The following is a 20027-nucleotide window of genomic DNA, read 5'->3' as shown; positions in this document are numbered from 1 at the left end:
CTGACTACACTTAACAGGAGAAAACATAATTTATGCTTACCTGATAAATTCCTTTCTCCTGTAGTGTAGTCAGTCCACGGCCCGCCCTGTTTTTACGGCAGGTCTAAATTTTAATTAAACTCCAGTCACCACTGTACCCTATGGTTCCTCCTTTCTCGTATGCTTGGTCGAATGACTGAGTATGATAGGTGAGGGGAGGAGCTATATAGCAAGCTCTGCTGGGTAATTCTCTTGCAGTTTCCTGTTAGGAAGAGAAATATTCCATAAGTAATGGATGACCCGTGGACTGACTACACTACAGGAGAAAGGAATTTATCAGGTAAGCATAAATTATGTTTTTTATTTTACAGGCAACTTTGTATTTATTTTAACTAGGTACAATAGCTATTAAATAGTTATTAACTATTTAATAGCTACCTAGTTAAAATAAATACAAATTTACCTGTAAAATAAAACCTAACCTAAGTTACAATTACACCTAACACTATACTATCATTAAATAAATTAAATTAATTAAATACAATTACCTACAATTAAATAAAAATAACTAAAATTAACTAAAGTACAAAAAAAACCTCTAAATTACAGAAAATAAAAAAGAATTACAAGAAGTTTAAACTAATTACACCTAATCTAAGCCCTCTAATAAAATAAAAAATCCCCCCAAAATAATAAAATTCCCTACCCTATACTAAATTACAAATAGCCCTTAAAAGGGCTTTTTGCGGGGAATTGCCCCAAAGTAATCAGCTCTTTTACCTGTAAAAAAAGAAATACACCCCCCCAACATTAAAACCCACCACCCACACCCAACCTTATTCTAAAACCCACCCAAACCCCCCTTAAAAAAACCTAACACTACCCCCCTGAAGATCACCCTACCTTGAGCCGTCTTCACCCAGCGGGGCCTAAGTCCTCAACGAATCTGGGCGAAGTGGTCCTCCAGATGGGCAGAAGTCTTCATCCAATCCGGCCAGAAGAGGTCCTCCAGATGGGCAGTAGTCTTCATCCAAGCGGCATCTTCTATCTTATTCCATCCGACGAGGAGCGGCACCATCTTGAAGACATCCGACGCGGAGCATCCATCCATCCCGATGACTAAACGTCGAATGACGGTTCCTTTAAATGACGTCATCCAAGATGGCGTCCCTTGAATTCCGATTGGCTGAGGACTTAGGCCCGGCTGGTTGAAGACGGCTCAAGGTAGGGTGATCTTCAGGGGGTTAGTGTTAGGTTTTTTTAAGGGGGGTTTGGGTGGGTTTTAGAATAAGGTTGGGTGTGGGTGGTGGGTTTTAATGTTGGGGGGGTGTATTTCTTTTTTCACAGGTAAAAGAGCTGATTACTTTGGGGCAATGCCCCGCAAAAAGCCCTTTTAAGGGCTATTTGTAATTTAGTATAGGGTAGGGAATTTTATTATTTTGGGGGGATTTTTTATTTTATTAGGGGGCTTAGATTAGTTGTAATTAGTTCAAACTTCTTGTAATTCTTTTTATTTTCTGTAATTTAGAGTTAGTTTTTTTTGTACTTTAGTTAATTTTAGTTATTTTTATTTAATTGTAGGTAATTGTATTTAATTAATTTAATTTATTTAATGGTAGTACAGTGTTAGGTGTAATTGTAACTTAGGTTAGGTTTTATTTTACAGGTATATTTGTATTTATTTTAACTAGGTAGCTATTAAATAGTTAATAACTATTTAATAGCTATTGTACCTAGTTAAAATAAATACAAACTTACCTGTAAAATTAAAATAAACCCTAAGATAGCTACAATGTAACTATTAGTTATATTGTAGCTATCTTAGGGTTTATTTTATAGGTAAGTATTTAGTTTTAAATAGGAATAATTTATTTAATTATAGGAATATTTATTTAGATTAATTTAAATAATATTTAAGTTAGGGGGTGTTAGGGTTAGACTTAGGTTTTGGGATTAATAGATATAATTTAGGTGGCAGCGGTGTAGGGGGGCAGATTAGAGGTTAATAAATGTAATGTAGGTGGCGGGGTCCGGGATCGGCAGGATAGGGGTTAATAACTTTATGTAGGTGGCGGCGGTATAGGGGGCGGCAGATTAGGGGTAAATAGAGTGGCGGGAGTGGCGGTTTAGGGGTTAATATATTTATTATAGTTGCGGCGGGGTCTGGGAGCGGCGGGTTAGGGGTTAATATATTTATAGTTGCGGCGGGGTCGGGGAGCGGCGGGTTAGGGGTTAATATATTTATTATAGTTGCGGCGGGGTCCGGGAGCGGCGGTTTAGGGGTTAATATATTTATTATAGTTGCAGCAGAGTCCGGGAGCGGCGGTTTAGGGGTTAATATATTTATTATAGTTGCGGTTTAGGGGTTAATAAGTTTATTTTGGTGCGGTGGGCTCCGGGAGCGGCGGTATAGGGGGTAAAATAGTATAGTATAGTGTGGGTGCTTAGTGACAGGCTATCAAGAAAGCTGCGAATAAGCCGAAGAGCAGCGAGATCGATGACTGTCAGTTAACAACAGTCCGCTGCTCATCGCACCGTACTTGGTGCGCGGCTTTTTGACAGCTTTCTTGATAAATATGGCGAATGTATTCAGGTCCGCGGCGGCGATGTTAGGCGAGCTTAGGCGAGCGTATTGGGGCCGGCGAGCCGTATTGGGGCCGGCGAATGCAGGTAAGTAGACAGCTTGATAACTAGAGGCCATAGAAATGCATGGATTAATTGTTGATATACAGTATACGATGCATACTTAAAAATTACTTCAAAGTTCCTTTCATTTTTTTACATGCAATCCACAATGTTCTGTAATTGGAAGCACTTTTCATGCACTCTTCATTTTACATGGACCTCTCTATTTGTCTCCTGTTTGTTCTTCAGGTCTACGCTATATTAGTCAGTCACCCTCCTTCCACTACCGATCACCTGACACCAACGCCTGTCTCATATACAGCTGGCTTCTACAGGATACCTGTCATTGGCTTAACGACTCGCATGTCTATATATTCTGATAAGGTAATGTCTGTGTGTTGTACTTTAAATTCTCGTAATAACAGTAGAAAATATGAATTCACAAGGAGAACAATGTTGATATATGGTATTTCATTCTGATTCTGATTAAAACATATAGAAAAAAGTACATATGATCGAATGATACATTTGTGCAGGAAATAATGCAGATAGATATCCATATGGCTTGAATGTAAATGAGCATAAACAATAGCCCCAATAGCATGCACTGTTAATTGTTTTATGTACAGCATAGAGCAGATAACAGTATATTTAATATTGCAGGATAGACTATTGATAACTGGATAGTTGTCATAGCAGTACAGAATGTAGGTAATTGTATATTTTGATGATAGCACACACATAATTAAAGTTAAAATATACTGAACAGAATGTAGATGATAACATGGACACAATATGCAGGATAGAATGATTAGAATTATTTATTTATTTATAGATAGATAGATAGATAGATAGATAACACTATGGTCCCTTCTTCATGCCCTTACTCATAACCAAATGAATGTTGAATGTACGGTATATCATTTAGATGATTGAAGGTAGGCATGGGTTTTCGGATAATTTGTTATGATCCAAATGACGAATAAGGTGTCCGCTGGCCTCGGCATTCGGCTCTTGATTTAATCTTATAAAAATGCAACACACTATGATCTGGATTTGCACAAATCTTACAACCCCAATTCTGAAAAGGTTGGAACAGTATGGAAAAAGCAAAAAAAAATAAAAAATAGTCATTTGAAATTTCAGTTCACCTTGTACTATGTTGAAAACACATTCGGCTAGATTACGAGTCTTGCGTTAGACTTAAAAAGCACAGTTGAGAGGTCCCAAAGCTGCTTTTTAACGCCCGCTTGTATTACGAGTCTGACAGGAGAGGGTCTACCGCTCACTTTTCTTCCGCGACTCGAGCATACCGCAAATCCCCTTACGTCAATTGTGTATCCTATCTTTTTAATGGGATTTTCCTAACGCCGGTATTACGAGTCTTGGAAGAAGTGAGCGGTAGACCCTCTCCTGTCAAGACTCCTACCGCATTTAAAAGTCAGTAGTTAAGAGTTTAATGGGCTAACGCCGTAACATAAAACTCTTAACTAAAGTGCTACAAAGTACACTAACACCCATAAACTACCTATTAACCCCTAAACCGAGCCCCCCCCCCCACATCGGAAACACTTAAATAACGTTTTTAACCCCTAATCTGCCGACCGGACATCGCCGTCACTGTAATAAATATATTAACCCCTAGACCGCCGCACTCCTGCCTCGCAAACATTAGTTAAATTTTATTAACCCCTAATCTGCCGTCCCTAACATCGCCGACACCTACCTACATTTATTAACCCCTAATCTGCTGACCCCAACATCGCCGCAACTATATTCAATTTATTAACCCCTAAACCTAAGTCTAACCCTAACACCCCCTAAATTAAATATAATTTAAATACAACGAAATAAAATTACTACAATTAAATAAATTAATCCTATTTAAAACTAAATACTTATCTATAAAATAAACCCTAAGATAGATACAATATAACTAATAGTTACATTTGTAGCTATCTTAGGGTTTATTTTTGTTTTACGGGCAACTTTGTATTTATTTTAGCTAGGTACAATAGTTATTAAATAGTTATTAACTATTTAATAACTACCTAGTTGAAATAAAGACAAATTTACCTGTAAAATAAATCCTAACCTAAGTTACAATTACACCTAACACTACACTATCATTAAATTAATTACATAAACTAACTACAATTAACTACAATTAAATTAAATAAACTAAAGTACGAAAAACAACAAACACTAAATTACAGAAAATAAAAAAATAATTACAATTTTTTAAAACTAATTACACCTACTCTAATCCCCCTAATAAAATAAAAAAGCCCCCCAAAATAATAAAAATCCCTACCCTATACTAAATTACAAATAACCCTTAAAAGGGCCTTTTGCGGGGCATTGCCCCAAAGTAATCAGCTCTTTTACCTGTAAAAAAAATACAATACCCCCCGCCAAACATTAAAACCCACCACCCACACACCCAACCCTACTCTAAAACCCACCCAATCCCCCCTTAATAAAACCTAACACTACCCCCTTGAAGATCACCCTACCTTGAGACGTCTTCACCCAGCCGGGCAGAAGTGGACCTCCAGAGGGGCAGAAGTCTTCATCCGATCCAGCCAGAAGAGGTCCTTCAAGCGGCAGAAGTCTTCATCCAGACGGCATCTTCTATCTTCATCCATCCGGTGCGGAGCGGGTCCATCTTCAATCTAGCCGACGCAGAGCATCCTCTTCAAACGAAGTCCAAGCGAAGAATGAAGGTTCCTTTAAATGACGTCATCCAAGATGCAATCAGCCAATAGAATTGAGGTCGCATTCTATTGGCTGATTGTAACAGCCAATAGAATGCAAGCTCAATCCTATTGACTGATTGGATCAGCCAATAGGATTGAACTTCAATCCTATTGGCTGATTGGATCAGCCAATAGGATTTTTCCTACCTTAATTCCGATTGGCTGATAGAATCCTATCAGCCTATCGGAATTTAAGGGACGCCATCTTGGATGACGTCATTTAAAGGAACCTTCATTCTTCGCTTGGACTTCGTTGGAAGAGGATGCTCCGCGTCAGCTGGCTTGAAGATGGACCCGCTCCGCTCTGGATGGATGAAGATAGAAGATGCCGTCTGGATGAAGACTTCTGCCCGTCTGGAGGTCCTCTTCTGGCCGGATCGGATGAAGACTTCTGCCCCTCTGGAGGTCCACTTGTGCCCGGCTGGGTGAAGACGTCTCAAGGTAGGGTGATGTTCAAGGGGGTAGTGTTAGGTTTTTTTAAGGGGGGATTGGGTGGGTTTTAGAGTAGGGTTGGGTGTGTGGGTGGTGGGTTTTAATGTTGGGGGGGGGTATTGTATTTTTTTTTTACAGGATTACTTTGGGGCAATGCCCTGCAAAAGGCCCTTTTAAGGGCTATTTGTAATTTAGTATAGGGTAGGGAATTTTTTTTATTTTGTGGGGCTTTTTTATTTTATTAGGGGGATTAGATTAGGTGTAATTAGTTTAAATTTTTTTTTTTTTTTTATTTAATTTTCTGTAATTTAGTGTTTGTTGTTTTTCGTACTTTAGTTTATTTAATTTAATTGTAATTAATTGTAGTTAATTTAGGTAATTTATTTAATTGTAGTGTAGTGTTAGGTGTAATTGTAACTTAGGTTAGGGTTTATTTTACAGGTAAATTTGTACTTATTTTAACTAGGAAGTTATTAAATAGTTAATAACTATTTAATAACTATTCTACCTAGTTAAAATAAATACAAAGTTGCCTGTAAAATAAAAATAAATCCTAAACTAGCTACAATGTAACTATTAGTTATATTGTAGCTAGCTTAAGGTTTATTTTATAGGTAAGTATTTAGTTTTAAATATGAATAATTTATTTAATTGTAGTTATTTTATTTAGATTTATTTAAATTATATTTAAGTTAGGGGGTGTTAGGGTTAGGGTTAGACTTAGGTTTAGGGGTTAATAACTTTGTTATAGTGGCAGCGACGTTGGGGGCGGCAGATTAGGGGTTAATAAGTGTAGGTAGGTTGCGGCGACGTTGGGGGGGCAGATTAGGGTTTAATAAATATAATGTAAGGTTCGGTGATGTTGGGGGACAGCAGATAAGGGGTTCATAGGGATAATGTAGGTGGCGGTGGTGTCCGGAGCGGTAGAGGAGGGGTTAATAATTATAATGTAGGTGGCGACGATGTCGGGGACGGCAGATTAGGGGTTAATAAGTGTAAAATTAGGGGTGTTTAGACTCAGGGTTCATGTTAGGTTGTTAGGTGTAGACATAAAATTCCTTTCCCCATAGGAATCAATGGGGCTACGTTAGAAGCTGAACGCTGCTTTTTTGCAGGTGTTAGTTTTTTCCAACAGCTGAATCTGCCCCATTGTTTCCTATGGGGAAATCGTGCACGAGCACGTTTAGCAAGCTTACAGCTACCGTAAGCAGCGCTGGTATTGAGGTGAGATGTGGAGCTAAATTTTGCTTTACGCTCACCTTTTTGCGGCTAACGCCAGGTTTAAAAAACCTGTAATACCAGCGTTGTCTTAAGGGAGTGGTGAAAAAAAAGGCTCGTTAGCAACGCACCCCTGTTACCGCAAAACTCGTAATCTCGGTGATTATTAACACATTATTTGATGTTTTACTTTGTGAATGTAATGTATTTTTGAAAATATACACTAATTTCAAACCTGATGACTGCAACACACTCCAAAAAAGTTGGGGCAGTCGACTGTTTACCAATGTGTAACACCACCTTTTTCTTTAAATAACACTTATTAAGCGTTTGGGCACTGAAGACACCATTTGGTTAAGTTTAGCAAGCATAATTTTTCCCCATTCATCCATTATGCATGTCTTCAGCTGCGCAACTGTACAGGGCCTTCAATGTTTTTTTTGGGCTTCATAATGTGCCACACATTCTCAATCAGGGACAGGTCAGGACTGCAGGCAGGCCATGCTAGCACCCGCACTCTTTGCTTATGCAACCAAGCTCTTGTAATCCGGGCAGAATGTGGTTTGGCATTATCCTGCTAGAAAATGCAGGGACGTCCCTGGAAAAGATGACGTCTGGATGGCAGCATATATGGCTCTAAAAAGTATAGATATCTTTCTGCATTAATGGTGCACTTACAGATGTGCAAGTTACCCATGCCATGGGCACTGACACCCCCCCCCCCCCATACCATGACATACGCTGGCTTTTGGACCTGACGCTGATAACAGCTCGATGGTCCTTTTGCTCTTTGGCCCTGAGAATATGACGGCTGTTTTTTACAAACACTATTAAAATGTTGACTCATCAGACCACAAAATATGATTCCACTGTGCTACTGTCCATCTGGGATGAGACTGAGCCCAGAGACGTCTGGACAGTGTTGATGTATGGCTTCTGCTTTGCATAGTAAATCTTTAACTTGCATTTGTGGATGCAGCAGCGAATGGTGTTGACTGACAAAGGTTTGTCAGGATATCCATTACAGAGTCATGACGGTTTTTGAGACAGTGACGTCTGAGGGATCGGAGATCACGCACATTGAGAAGTGGTTTTCGTCCTTGTCCTTTATGCACCGAGATTTGACTGCATTCCTTGAATCTTTTAATTATATTGTGCACTGTAGAAGGTGAAATGCCCAAAATCCTACCGATTTGTCTTTGGGGAATGTTGTTCTCAAAGTGTTGGATTATGCACTGACGCATCTGTTGGCAGGTTGGCGAGCCTCGACCCATCCTTGCTCTTGACGGACTAGGCCTTATTTGGAGGCTCCTCATATACTATGATTACACGATTGCCTCACCTGTTTCACATCACCTTCTTATTTCAACTTGCCACATCGCTATTAGTCCTAAATTGCCACTGTCCCAACTTTTTTTAAAAGTGTTGCAATCATCAGATTTCAAATGAGTGTATATTTTCAAAAATACATTAAATTCACAGAGTAAAACATCAAATAATGTGTTAATCATGTGTACAAGGTAAATTGAATTTTCAAATTTCTATTTTTTTTATTTTTTTTTAAGATTTTCCATACTGTCCTGACTTTTTCGGAATTGGGGTTGTAGTATGTTGCTCTTTATGAAGAACAATTCTGGCTCCAAAAAGAGCTGAATGCCACAAGAGGTTGTCATCTTCTGCATTCAGATCATAACTAATGATCCCAATGCCCATTCCTGATTGAAGGTTTAAAATATGCATTATTGAATGCAAATTATACAATACTTAGAACAGATGAACAAATGTCTGAATCCTCAGTCTAAAATGGAGAACGTTCATAATTGCAGAACATCACACAAGTGATTGAATGTTTAGAATGCGCAAAATAAATGTTAATGATAGAATTGTTGGATAGCAGCAGTAAAATTATTAGAGAGTGCTCATATATATATATATATATATATATATATATACAGTGTATATATATATAAATAAATATATATATATCAGAATGCAGATGATTAATGAGTACCATATAATATAGATAACGTAAATGAGAGGATAGTAAGAAAACACAGGATAGACACGTTAACAAGGTGTACAGGTTAGACAGCAGATTGTAGAATTTCCACGGCAGAATGTAAATAAATAAACCGATCAACAGGGTATATTTCTTTAACTCCTTTAAAACCTTTTTGATAATAATAAACATTTTACATGTAATAAGTATAAATACAACTTTGATATGTTATTTCCATATAATGTATGTGTTTTGTTATGAAAATTTTCAATCAATAATTGTTTACTTCATGTCTACAAAAGCAAACATTTTTATAGTGGTACTTTGTGTTGAGCTCAAGTGCAACACTTTACTTACCACTTATAGTATGACAACTAATAGAATTCCCTGTGCTCTCCATTAAAATATAGGTCAAGCTGCAAAATTCTCGTGTTCACATTTTCACAATCCACTTGTAATAGCAGATTTTGCACTATTTTTAGCAGGACTGAGTACAAGATAACACACCCAGCTCCATCATGTCATGCTCGACGGAGCGGGTTTAGGGGTTTGGAGCTCAGGAGTACAGGTGTATGATTTAGGTGTTTCCAGAGAGCAAAAAGAGGCCATTGAAACATGCTTTTCTGATCTACTTCCCTTTTTTGGCATAAGGAAACTGAGTGCAGATAATACTTTATTAAAAGAAATAAATGGTACACAAGTAGATCAGTAGAGATACATTGGACTCAAAATAACACTTGGAAACTGTGACAGGATACCGGACTATAGTCTCTGGCAGGTCTGTGGCTGGCACCTCTGTAGCACACAACAAAACCATGTCTAGAGTAACGCCCTCTCTAGGGACTAGGAGAGAAATGCCCACTCTAGGGCCGAAAGACAAGAGTAATGCCCTCTTAAGGGCCGTGGACTGGAGTGCCCTCTCTGGGGCCGAAGACTGAAGAAATACTCTCTGTAGAGGACTAGAGTGTCCACACTAGAGCTGAAGACAGGAGTAATGCCCCTTTAGGGCTGACGAGGACTGGAGCCAAGCCAAGCATCTGAATACCAGGAAAGCAGTCTGATTTTTCATCAAGCTCAGGGAAAATACAGGAGAATGGTCAATAAGCAAGCCGAGTTCAGAAGCCAGAAAATCAACAACACATCAATATTTCAGGAACCAGAACAGAGGCACAAACAATGGGATGAACCACACTATCAGGGCAGGGAGTGGTCTGAGAGGCAGCCTTTTATAGTAATGCAGATTAGGTAACTGTCTACATCTGTCAGGCAGATGGAGCCAGAGAGCTAACAGTGGCTCACACTGAGCCAACGCCCTCCAGTGACTCAAGAGGGATGCAAATGACTCAGAGACCCCCTCTCCAAGGATACCCTCTATCAGGAGGGATTGGCTTGGTTAGAGACTTGTTCTATATTGAGTCTTTACAAATGGCTGCAATTGAACGGTACTGTGCCTTAGGTTTGTAAGATAAAATAAGTGTTTAGGAAATGTCCCCTTTTCCAGATAGCAGTCTTGGGTTCTAAATCATCTATGTCTGTGTCTTTATAAATAGCACTACTGAAGGATACAGTAGAGGGTAACATATTGGATTGGGAAGACACAGGAGAACTGACAGGAACTTTACAGCAGTGGACCCAGAGTTTTCAAAGAAGCTGAGCGCAGATAATAATTTATTAAGAGAAAAAAATGATACACAAGTAGATAGTAGTGATACACTGCACTTAAAAATAACTTGGAGACTGTGACAGGATACCGGACTATAGTCTATGGCAGGTCTGTGGCTGGCACCTCTGTAGCACACACTGGAACAAAGTCTCTAGGGCCTAGGGCAGAAGTGCCCACTCTATGGCCTAAGACAGGAGTAATGCCCTCTTTGGGGCCAAGGACAGACTGGAGACTGGATACACAGGTACTGCTGTGACAGACTGGAGACTGGATACACAGGTATTGCTGTGACAGGCTGGAGATAGGATACACGGGTAGTGCTATGACTGTCTGGAGACAGGATACACAGGTACTGCTGTGACAGGCTTTTGACTAAATACACAAGCATACTGCTGTAACAGGCTGAAGACTGGATACACAGGTACTGCTGTGACTGCTTGGAGACTGGATACACTGGTACTGCTGTTAGACTGGCAACTCAGGGTACTCAGGTACTGCTGTGACAAGCTGGAGACTCAGGATACGCAGGTACTGCTGTGACAGATTGGAGACACAGGATACACAGGTACTGCTGTGACAGACTGGAGACTGGATGCATGAGAATAGTCAGAAGACAAGCTAAGGGTCTGAATACCAGGAAAGCAGTCCGATCTTTCATCAAGCTCAGGGAAAATCTAGGAGAATATTCAATAAGCAAGCCTAGTTCAGAAGCCATGAAATCATATAAGAAGACAGGAATTCAGGAAGCAGAACAAAGGCACAAACAATGGAATGAACCACAATGTCAGGGCAGGGAGTGATCTGAGAAGCGACCTTTTATAGTAATGCAGATTAGGTGGCTGCCTACAGCTGACAGGCAGGTGGAGCCAGAGAGCCAGCCAGTGCAGGCTGTAGGACTCAGAAACTCTCACATTGAGCCAGAGCCCTCCAGTGGCTCAAGAGGGAAAGCAAATGACTAAGAGACTGGAGGTCCCAGGATCAGTTCTAGACACGGTTGTGACACATCAATTACACTCCACATGTCAAAGTGCCTGTAAGGCGTGAAACGCGTCAGATGACATCACTCTCCGATAGTACCTACGCTCCTAGTTCACATGTTTTCACAAGCTGTGATTGTTTTAAACAATGTTCATTAAAGGTATGATTTTTACTTTATCTCCATAGCAGTTTTGTGCCTTCATTTTGCAGTTAACCTCACTTATGGTCTACCACTAAAGGGGAACTTTGTTTTGTGTATATATATATATATATATATATATATATCCCATGGTCCTATGACTATTTTTGCGTTGTGACTGCAGGAGCTCAGAGAGGCTGAATGAACAGCTGCGGTAAGAGCGGGGTCACGAGACAACTTCTGTGTCATCAGGGACTTATAGACACAGGGTATTTTGACAGCCATGTGCAGAGTTGAGATAAGCAGCAGATTATAAAGGGAACCAGTAGCTAAGGATCAATCCATCAGTGCACCGGCTGTGTTAAATATCCCCTGCTTTAGCACTTGAGAGCTGAAATTCCCTACATTCATTGCTCCATAAACATTACCTCAAGTTCAGCTCCTACAAAGCCCCTCCACTACCAACTACTATACTTATCAGAACGCCAGCTTCATCTGACAGCTCTACTATGAGAGAGCTTTTTATTGTGCTCTTCACGATAGTTCAGACTTCACATGGTCTCCCATGCTTGCACAGTGCAGATAAGCGTCTTTATAGCTTGAAAATCTGAACCTTTGGAATTAAAATATTAATACATGCTAACTTTTTAGATTTGTGATAAAGGGTTAACCATTTTAAAACATCCTAAAATAAATAGTAAGATAAAAAAAATCAGGACATAATGTTCCTTTAACCCCTACTCTAACTCATCTCTTATCAAGTCTCTCATCACTGGCATATTTCCTGATACATTCAAGCATGTTAATGACAACAGTCCTCCAAAATCTGACCCCACCACCATTTTAACTATAGTCCAGTCTCCTTACTTCTCTTTGCCTCTAATTTATTTTATCGATTTATCTATACTCGCCTAACTTAGTTTCTAATAACAAACTCTTTACTTGATTCCCTCCAATTTGGTTTGCGCCCTTAACAATCAACAGAAATTACTCTTTGTAAATTAACAAATTATCTGCTATCAGCTGAAGTAAAGGGCCTTATACTCCTTACTAATTCTTCTAGATCTATCTGCTGTTTTCGACACAGTTGGCCATCCTTTCCTCTTACAACTTTTTCATTATTTTGGCATCAGAGACACAGCTCTCCCTGGTTTGCTTCCTGTGTCTCCAACTGCTCATTGACAGTTTCCTTTAGCAGCATATCCTCTGGTGCCTTGCCTATCTCAGTAGGAGTATTACATGGCTCTGTATTGGGTCCCTTGCTTTTGTCTATCTTCACATTTTCCCTTGGAAAATGTATATCCTCCTTTGGGTTCAAGTCCCATCTATATGCTGATAATACCCAAATCTATAAAATACCTCTCCTGACATCTCTTCCTGTCTATTTAACCAGATTACAAACTGTCTCTGCAATTTCCTCTTGGATATCTTCAAACTACCACCAACTCAATCTGTCTAAAACCGAGCTGATTCTTATTCCCCCTCAACTAGACATCCCACAACTGACATTTCTCTTACAGTTGGAGAATCTTTGCTTAATCCTATGCCTGTTCTCTTGGTTTCACACTTGACTCTTAACTCAAGAAACTACAAAAATACTACTTTATGACCTAATTTTGTCACATTCTTACTACTGCAACCTACTCCTAAATGGATTTCCCAATCTATCATGAATGATTCAGCTAGATTCATCCACCTAAGTGGCTAATCATCATAAGCTGCCTCACTCTGTCAGTCCCAACACTGCCTCCCAATACACTTTAGAATACAATTCAAAATATTGACCCTAACCTATAAGGCACCAGTAGCTTCACCAACTATATTTCCTTACTCATCTCCAAATACTCCCCTATGCCGCCCTCTTTGATCAACCTTTGACCTTTGCCTCTCTACTCCTATAATATCTACTTCCCTCTCTCGCATCATAGACGTCTCACACGCTGCTGCTGTTCTCTGGAACACTCTACCCCACTCGATCAGACATCAGGTGCTCTTTGAAAACCCACCTATTAAGAGATGATTACCATCTCTCCTCTAACTGTTTTTTTTATCCTAACCAAAATAAATCTTGAATTGCCTTGGTTTGATGCTGCAACTACACGTAAGAAGCAACCCTAAACCTTATGTCTCTGCACCCTCAAACTGTAGTCTATAAGCTGTTCAGAGCAGGGACCTCCTCCTACTATACTAGTTTTTTTTTAGTCTTTGTCATTTTATACAAACAAATGCTTATACTAATATTAATCTTACCTCCTAGGATTTTGGAAAGTGTTCCCTCCTCTATTTAAATAAAAATAACAATTTTATTGGTTAATCAGTTTAATTATTCAGGCTTGAGAATTGGGGGGGTAACTGTCAAATCTGAGCTTGTTGACTCTTGTGATAAACTAAAATGGGGGGGGGGTGCAATAGCAACACATTCCCATAAGAGAAGGGTAATGCAAGTTAGGCTAATGACAAATTGTATAGATAATTCCAAATAGTAATTCACAAACAGGTGTTATCCATGAGTTTTGCCCAAATCAGGGCCCATAACAAAAAACAAAAAAAAAAATGAAACATCTTGTTGGAGCTAGTGAAGCTTAAGAACATACCACCCTTGCCTAATCAGCTTTAGATCATGATGATATAAAAGGTAAATTCATTATTATCAACAGATATTACTTGTATTAAAGGGACAGTATAAACAATTGTAATTATTTGCTATAGAGTAACAAATCACTCAAGTCTTCATTTTTTTAAAAATAATATAGAAACCTTGTAATGCAATTATTTCTTCAATAACCTAACCCCAAGTTCTGATAATTATTAAGTCCTACATTTTCAAATCTAAATTACATGAATAGGGGACACAATAAATAAAAGTATATTGCAAAGTTGTTTCATTGTGCATAACTAATAGGTTGGTTAATAGGTGTAGGTTGTCCCATAAAAAATGTCTATGCATATCAGGTTCTTTAGACCATCTAATAATTTTCTCTCTTGAGGAGGGAGGTGCATTTTTAAGTCAAGTATCCTCTCAGCCGCAACATCCAAGGGTTTCTCGAAGATTTCTCAAACAAATAAGAATTTACATGAATCAGATTTGACATGCAGGCTGCATGAAGACGAAACGGGAATCCTCATCTCTTGTTACAAAGATAGGACATGTTACAAAAAAGTTACAAATGATGATATTACAAAGATAGGAGGTAATGAACTTCAAGGCTCTCCTTTCACGTAAAATGTAGGGAGACTGGTCATGTCAGAAGAATGTGACTGCTGCTTGTCTTAGGCCTATATGATGGAGTAATGGACAGTATATTGGTTGCAATGCTACAAATCCTCACTAAAAATGATTAAATCACCAATGGCCAGAAGAGAATTAGATGGAGTCCAAACATCATATTAGAGGTAGGATTGCATAGGTGCGCACATTACAGTCTTGGCTGAAGGAACAGTGTCCTACATGAATAAGGATTTATGCCATCATCTTTATAAGTGATAACCAGAATACATACTAAATACTATAATACTAAATACTAATACTCATTTCATTTATAGTGTTTGAAAATAAGATTAATGTTATTGTTAATTTCAGAGCATCCATCTGTCATTCTTGCGCACTGTCCCACCATATTCCCATCAAGCTCTTGTCTGGTTTGAAATGATGCGCATCTTCAACTGGAATCATGTCATTCTCATAGTCAGTGATGACCATGAAGGCAGAGCTGCCCAGAAAAAGTTGGAGACACTTCTGGAGGAAAAGGAATCAAAGGTTAGTACCCTCACATGCCATTGATCCCTCTAATGACCAATAAAATATTCTTTAGAATGTTACATTGTTTGTAGATTCCTGTATGTTAAACACATTTTTCTTTCCATTGTAACATGGCTAACATTATGCTTAAAGCATCAACTGTGTCTGCCTAACAATGACAGAACCTTGTACAATACTCATTTCACATGCTTTGCCATAGGCCAAATCTCCCACGTATAAATCTATCAATAAAAGGGAATAACCTGGAGCTCTGCAAATATAACACAAATGATCACATAAAATAAAATCAACTTACAACATGCTAACATTTTTATATTTAAGACACTGACACAGCAGCAAGCAGCGCTATTAATTGAACTAGACTCCAATACGCATTTTGCTAACTAGTACAGTGCAACCTCTCTTTGAAGCTCTTTGCAATGACATCAGCATCTTGGTTCACATTCCCATCAAACATGCTAGACACAGCTTTGCTGACATCGACCATGCAAGAAATCAGCTGCTTGGCTTCCAACAACAGCTTATTGAGAAGATGCAATGTACAACATATCAAATGTATGCCAATTGCTTTAAATATCTATTTGCCACAGTTTGAAAATGTGGATATTACATATATATATATATATATATATATATATATATAACATGCTGCAATGCGATGCTGCAATAGAGCAGAACCTCTTTTACACAACACAAAGTATCCCACAAAACAAAACCTACACAGCTCTACTTTTCTCTAAATACATATAAATGTAATAGACAAAATTTAACATTTAACTATTTTTAAGACTATGTAGCGTTTTATTTTGTTAAATATAAAAAAATATTTTCTTCGTATGTTAAAATTGTCTCATATCCTCTGTCTTTAGCATAACAATGTGTTAGCGCCTTCCTATGTTTCTCCCAAACCCTTAAAATCTGCTTGAAGCCAATCCCCAGCATGACACCCTCAGGTTCCCGTTTTCAGGACAGTACCGAATTGGTGGAAACAGCACCAGTTCCAAAGTACCAAATGAAACAAACTTTACCTTAATTTATTGTTTAGACGTTTAGTGGGTGAGCAATTTAAGCATGGGATCGTGCTAAAGGCTTTAAATATGAGACATTTTTAAAGTGTAAGGTCTTCTCAATGCTAAAAACAAATTCATGTTAAATGATAACGTTCTTTTATATTTCAGTTATTTATTATGTTATTTATCACATAAAAGCTTTATTTTATTTTCTAATTTCAGTTTATTAGTTACATAATATATTTTACACCAACAATTCCACTTGCACACACTTGCGCCATTGGATAATACAACACATTGGCCTCTAGTTATGAAAGTCTGGCGGACCTGATCCGCCAGTGCAGATCAGGTCCGCCAGACTTTGCTGAATACGGCGAGCAATACGCTCGCCGTATTCATCATTGCACCAGCAGCTCACAAGAGCTGCCGGTGCAATGCTGCCCCCTGCAGACTCGCGGCCAATAGGCCGCCAGCAGGGGGGTGTCAATCAACCCGATCATACTCGATCGGGTTGTATTGTTGCGATGTCTGTCCGCCTGCTCAAAGCAGGCGGACAGGTTATGGAGCAGCGGTCTTTGTGACCGCTGCTTCATAACTGCTGTTTCTGGCGAGTCTGATGACTCGCCAGAAACACGGGGCATCAAGCTCCATACGGAGCTTGATACATATGCCCCATTAAGTGAGAGTGGACTTTCTGTCTCTGGTGTCTTTAGACAGAGGGTTCATGCTTTTTTAACCCCACTTTTGGACATAGGCATACCTCTTGAAGAACGCTGTAAAACTGCAAGTGAAGCCCATGATTGGCTCTAATGGGCAGCCCCATTTAACTACTAGGCCTCTGCCTAATATACTTAATAGCAAATTTGGCCCTGGCCATAATTTAAAAATAAAAAAAAGTTTTTTTGTTGTATATAACAAACCACTGTCTGGTTTAAGTATATTATCATTCTGGAAAATATGCTTCGAACTAATGTTTATCTGTTCTGCCTTTAAATATTAATGCTGATAATAATACTTAAAATGATGGCGTGCCAATATCATATCCCTGCAACATTTTTGTAGTGGCATGTGACATGTGAGTGGCATTCTGGAAAGGATTCATAAGTTCCACATCTAACTCATTGCTGTTTCAGTATTCAAATTGCATGAAAGAGTAAAGGCTGTGACACACTGCAAGCGATGCGGCGCGAGGCGAAGCAGCTGCTTCGCTCCACGTCGCATCGCTACTGAAGTTCAAATATTTCATCTCTGAGCGCTCAGCTACGCGTCCTGATGCAGCAGAGTGCTCAGAGATGAAAAGGCAGGACACACTGAGCGCACACAGCTGCATGTACACGCTGCGGGTCGCTCTGCTTGCAGTGTGTCACAGCCTTAAAGGGAGAGAGGTGGTAGGACAAAAGTAGTTAAACACCAGTAAAACTGGAGTAAGTCATACAAAACACTTAACTTGGCAAATAGGTAAAAAAATAAGTAAGTGGAGCGATGCCCCTGCTATCAGTGATTAGCTGCCAGTGAGCAGGGGGCGGCGTGGCACAAAAATTTCACTAGAAATGCTTGTGCAATGATAAATAAATTTAGCGATGTTGAGCAGAAATGATTCACTGTAGCGAATAATGTCCGCTCGACTGATAGTAAATTTACCCCTTAATCTTCACATTTATTAAGGACTTTAATAAAGTTCAAGTAAAAACAATGGCTTCCAGAACAAGAGGACATGAAGCGGTATGGTATTAGATACAGATGTAGCCTGTTAAATATTAATTCTTGGGGCCGATTTACAAAAGTACGGACATGATACAATGTGGCGTATCATGTCCGCCACACATTGACAAATGCCGACAGCATACGCTGTCGGCATTTATCATTGCACACGCAGTTTTGGTGAACTGCTTGTGCAATGCTGCCCCCTGCAGATTTGTGGCCAACCGGCCGCTAGCAAGTGGTGTCAATCAGCCCGATCATATAGGATCCGGTGGATTAAAGACCGCAGCCTCAGAGGCAGCGGACAAGTTATGGAGCACTGGTCTTTAGACCGCTGCTTCATAACTACTGTTTAGATTCATGGTGCAAATTAAAATTTTAGTTCACTTTTTACATTTATATTTTTAGAATGTTAAATTTTACATAGCAAAATGTAACATTAGTTTTTAAAAGAAAATATATTTATTCTATAGAAACATTCTAAAGGCAGAACAGATGTCAAGGCAATCATTTGATTTGTCAACATAAAGTATTTATTTTACAGAGACATTTACGAAAAACATGTCAAAGTGAATAAACATGTACAAGGGATAATTAAACATGGCCTTTATATTATTTTCTTTCCAAATAAACTTCTAAGGTTAGTTTGTATTCTCAGTGTGTCCTGGACAAGAGGGAACAGGTAATGCCAGTTATTTTAAACAAATTTACAGAAAACAAACTTGATATGTATTGAAGAGATTAAAACAGATTTCAACATAGCCTTTAACTCAGTAATTACATGGCAATTGCTGAAATAGTATACCAAAATATTTACAGTATATATTTTCTAGGCAACTCTTCTTTCAAAAACCCAACAAGGTAAAAATAAATATATATCAATATCATATTTATTTTGAACTCATAAGAAGGAATCTTAATAATCAGAGTAAATATTTATCCTGTTTATCTGCTATATTAATTAGCATATTAGCGCTGCGGAATCTGTTGGCGCTCTACAAATAACCGATAATAATAATAATATTACATAACCAAATAAATGTGGAAGTAAATCCTCAAGAAGACTCTTAAAAATATATTTTCTTATTCCACGTATGTATTTATTGAAAAAAAATCCCCCAAAGAAATGATACTTCAGTACCATTAATACTTATCAGTATCAAGATTGGTTAATTCTGTTGGCAATAATAAATAATATATAAATATGATATTCAATATTCCCAGTAGACAAAAGGGTCATCAATAATAGTAACAGAATTTCCAATATTCTTCCTTTTCATTTTAACATTTAAAAGAAGGAAGTGTGCATAATATAGCACTGTAATGAATAGAAACATCTCGCAAGTAGACGTTGTACTCACATAAGACAAAATTTGTGCAAGCATAAAAGTAATGTATTCATAATCAATGCGGCTCAATATTTTTTTGCCAAAACCATTGCCTTCCTCAGGAAAAAAATATAAAAAACATTTGTTACTTGACACGTAATTTAAAAAAAAGAAAAATATTTGAATATTTTTATTGTTACTCCAATTATACAAATGTTAATACACATCCTATAGTTAGATGGCAGAAATTACTTTTTGATTTTAAAGGGACACTAAACGGCTGAGTACTACTACAGTACAGTTGTAAATAAATAATAGAATAAAATTGAAAAGTTGTTTAAAATTGCATGCTCTATCCAAATCGTGACAGTTTAATTTTGTCTTTACTGTCCCATTAAACAGACTTGCAAGTCCTGGAACTAACCAACTAAAGTGC

The 20027-nt window shown here is 38.4% G+C and overlaps 1 protein-coding gene across 3 annotated transcripts in view; it reads left to right on the top strand.

Moving 5' to 3' along the window:
* The window catches only part of LOC128643047 (glutamate receptor ionotropic, NMDA 1-like), a 382985-nt gene that overhangs the window by 152127 nt on the left and 210831 nt on the right, over positions 1-20027 (top strand). For all 3 annotated transcript variants that reach the window (XM_053695973.1, XM_053695975.1, XM_053695972.1), the window contains exons 2-3: positions 2854-2988; positions 15373-15549. In XM_053695973.1, coding sequence (XP_053551948.1) covers positions 2854-2988; positions 15373-15549 — 312 coding nt within the window. The remainder of the gene's footprint in view (positions 1-2853; positions 2989-15372; positions 15550-20027) is intronic.

Source organism: Bombina bombina, chromosome 12 (assembly GCF_027579735.1).
Source record: "Bombina bombina isolate aBomBom1 chromosome 12, aBomBom1.pri, whole genome shotgun sequence".
Taxonomy (NCBI): domain Eukaryota; kingdom Metazoa; phylum Chordata; class Amphibia; order Anura; family Bombinatoridae; genus Bombina; species Bombina bombina.
This window is presented reverse-complemented; position numbering and strand designations above follow the sequence as displayed.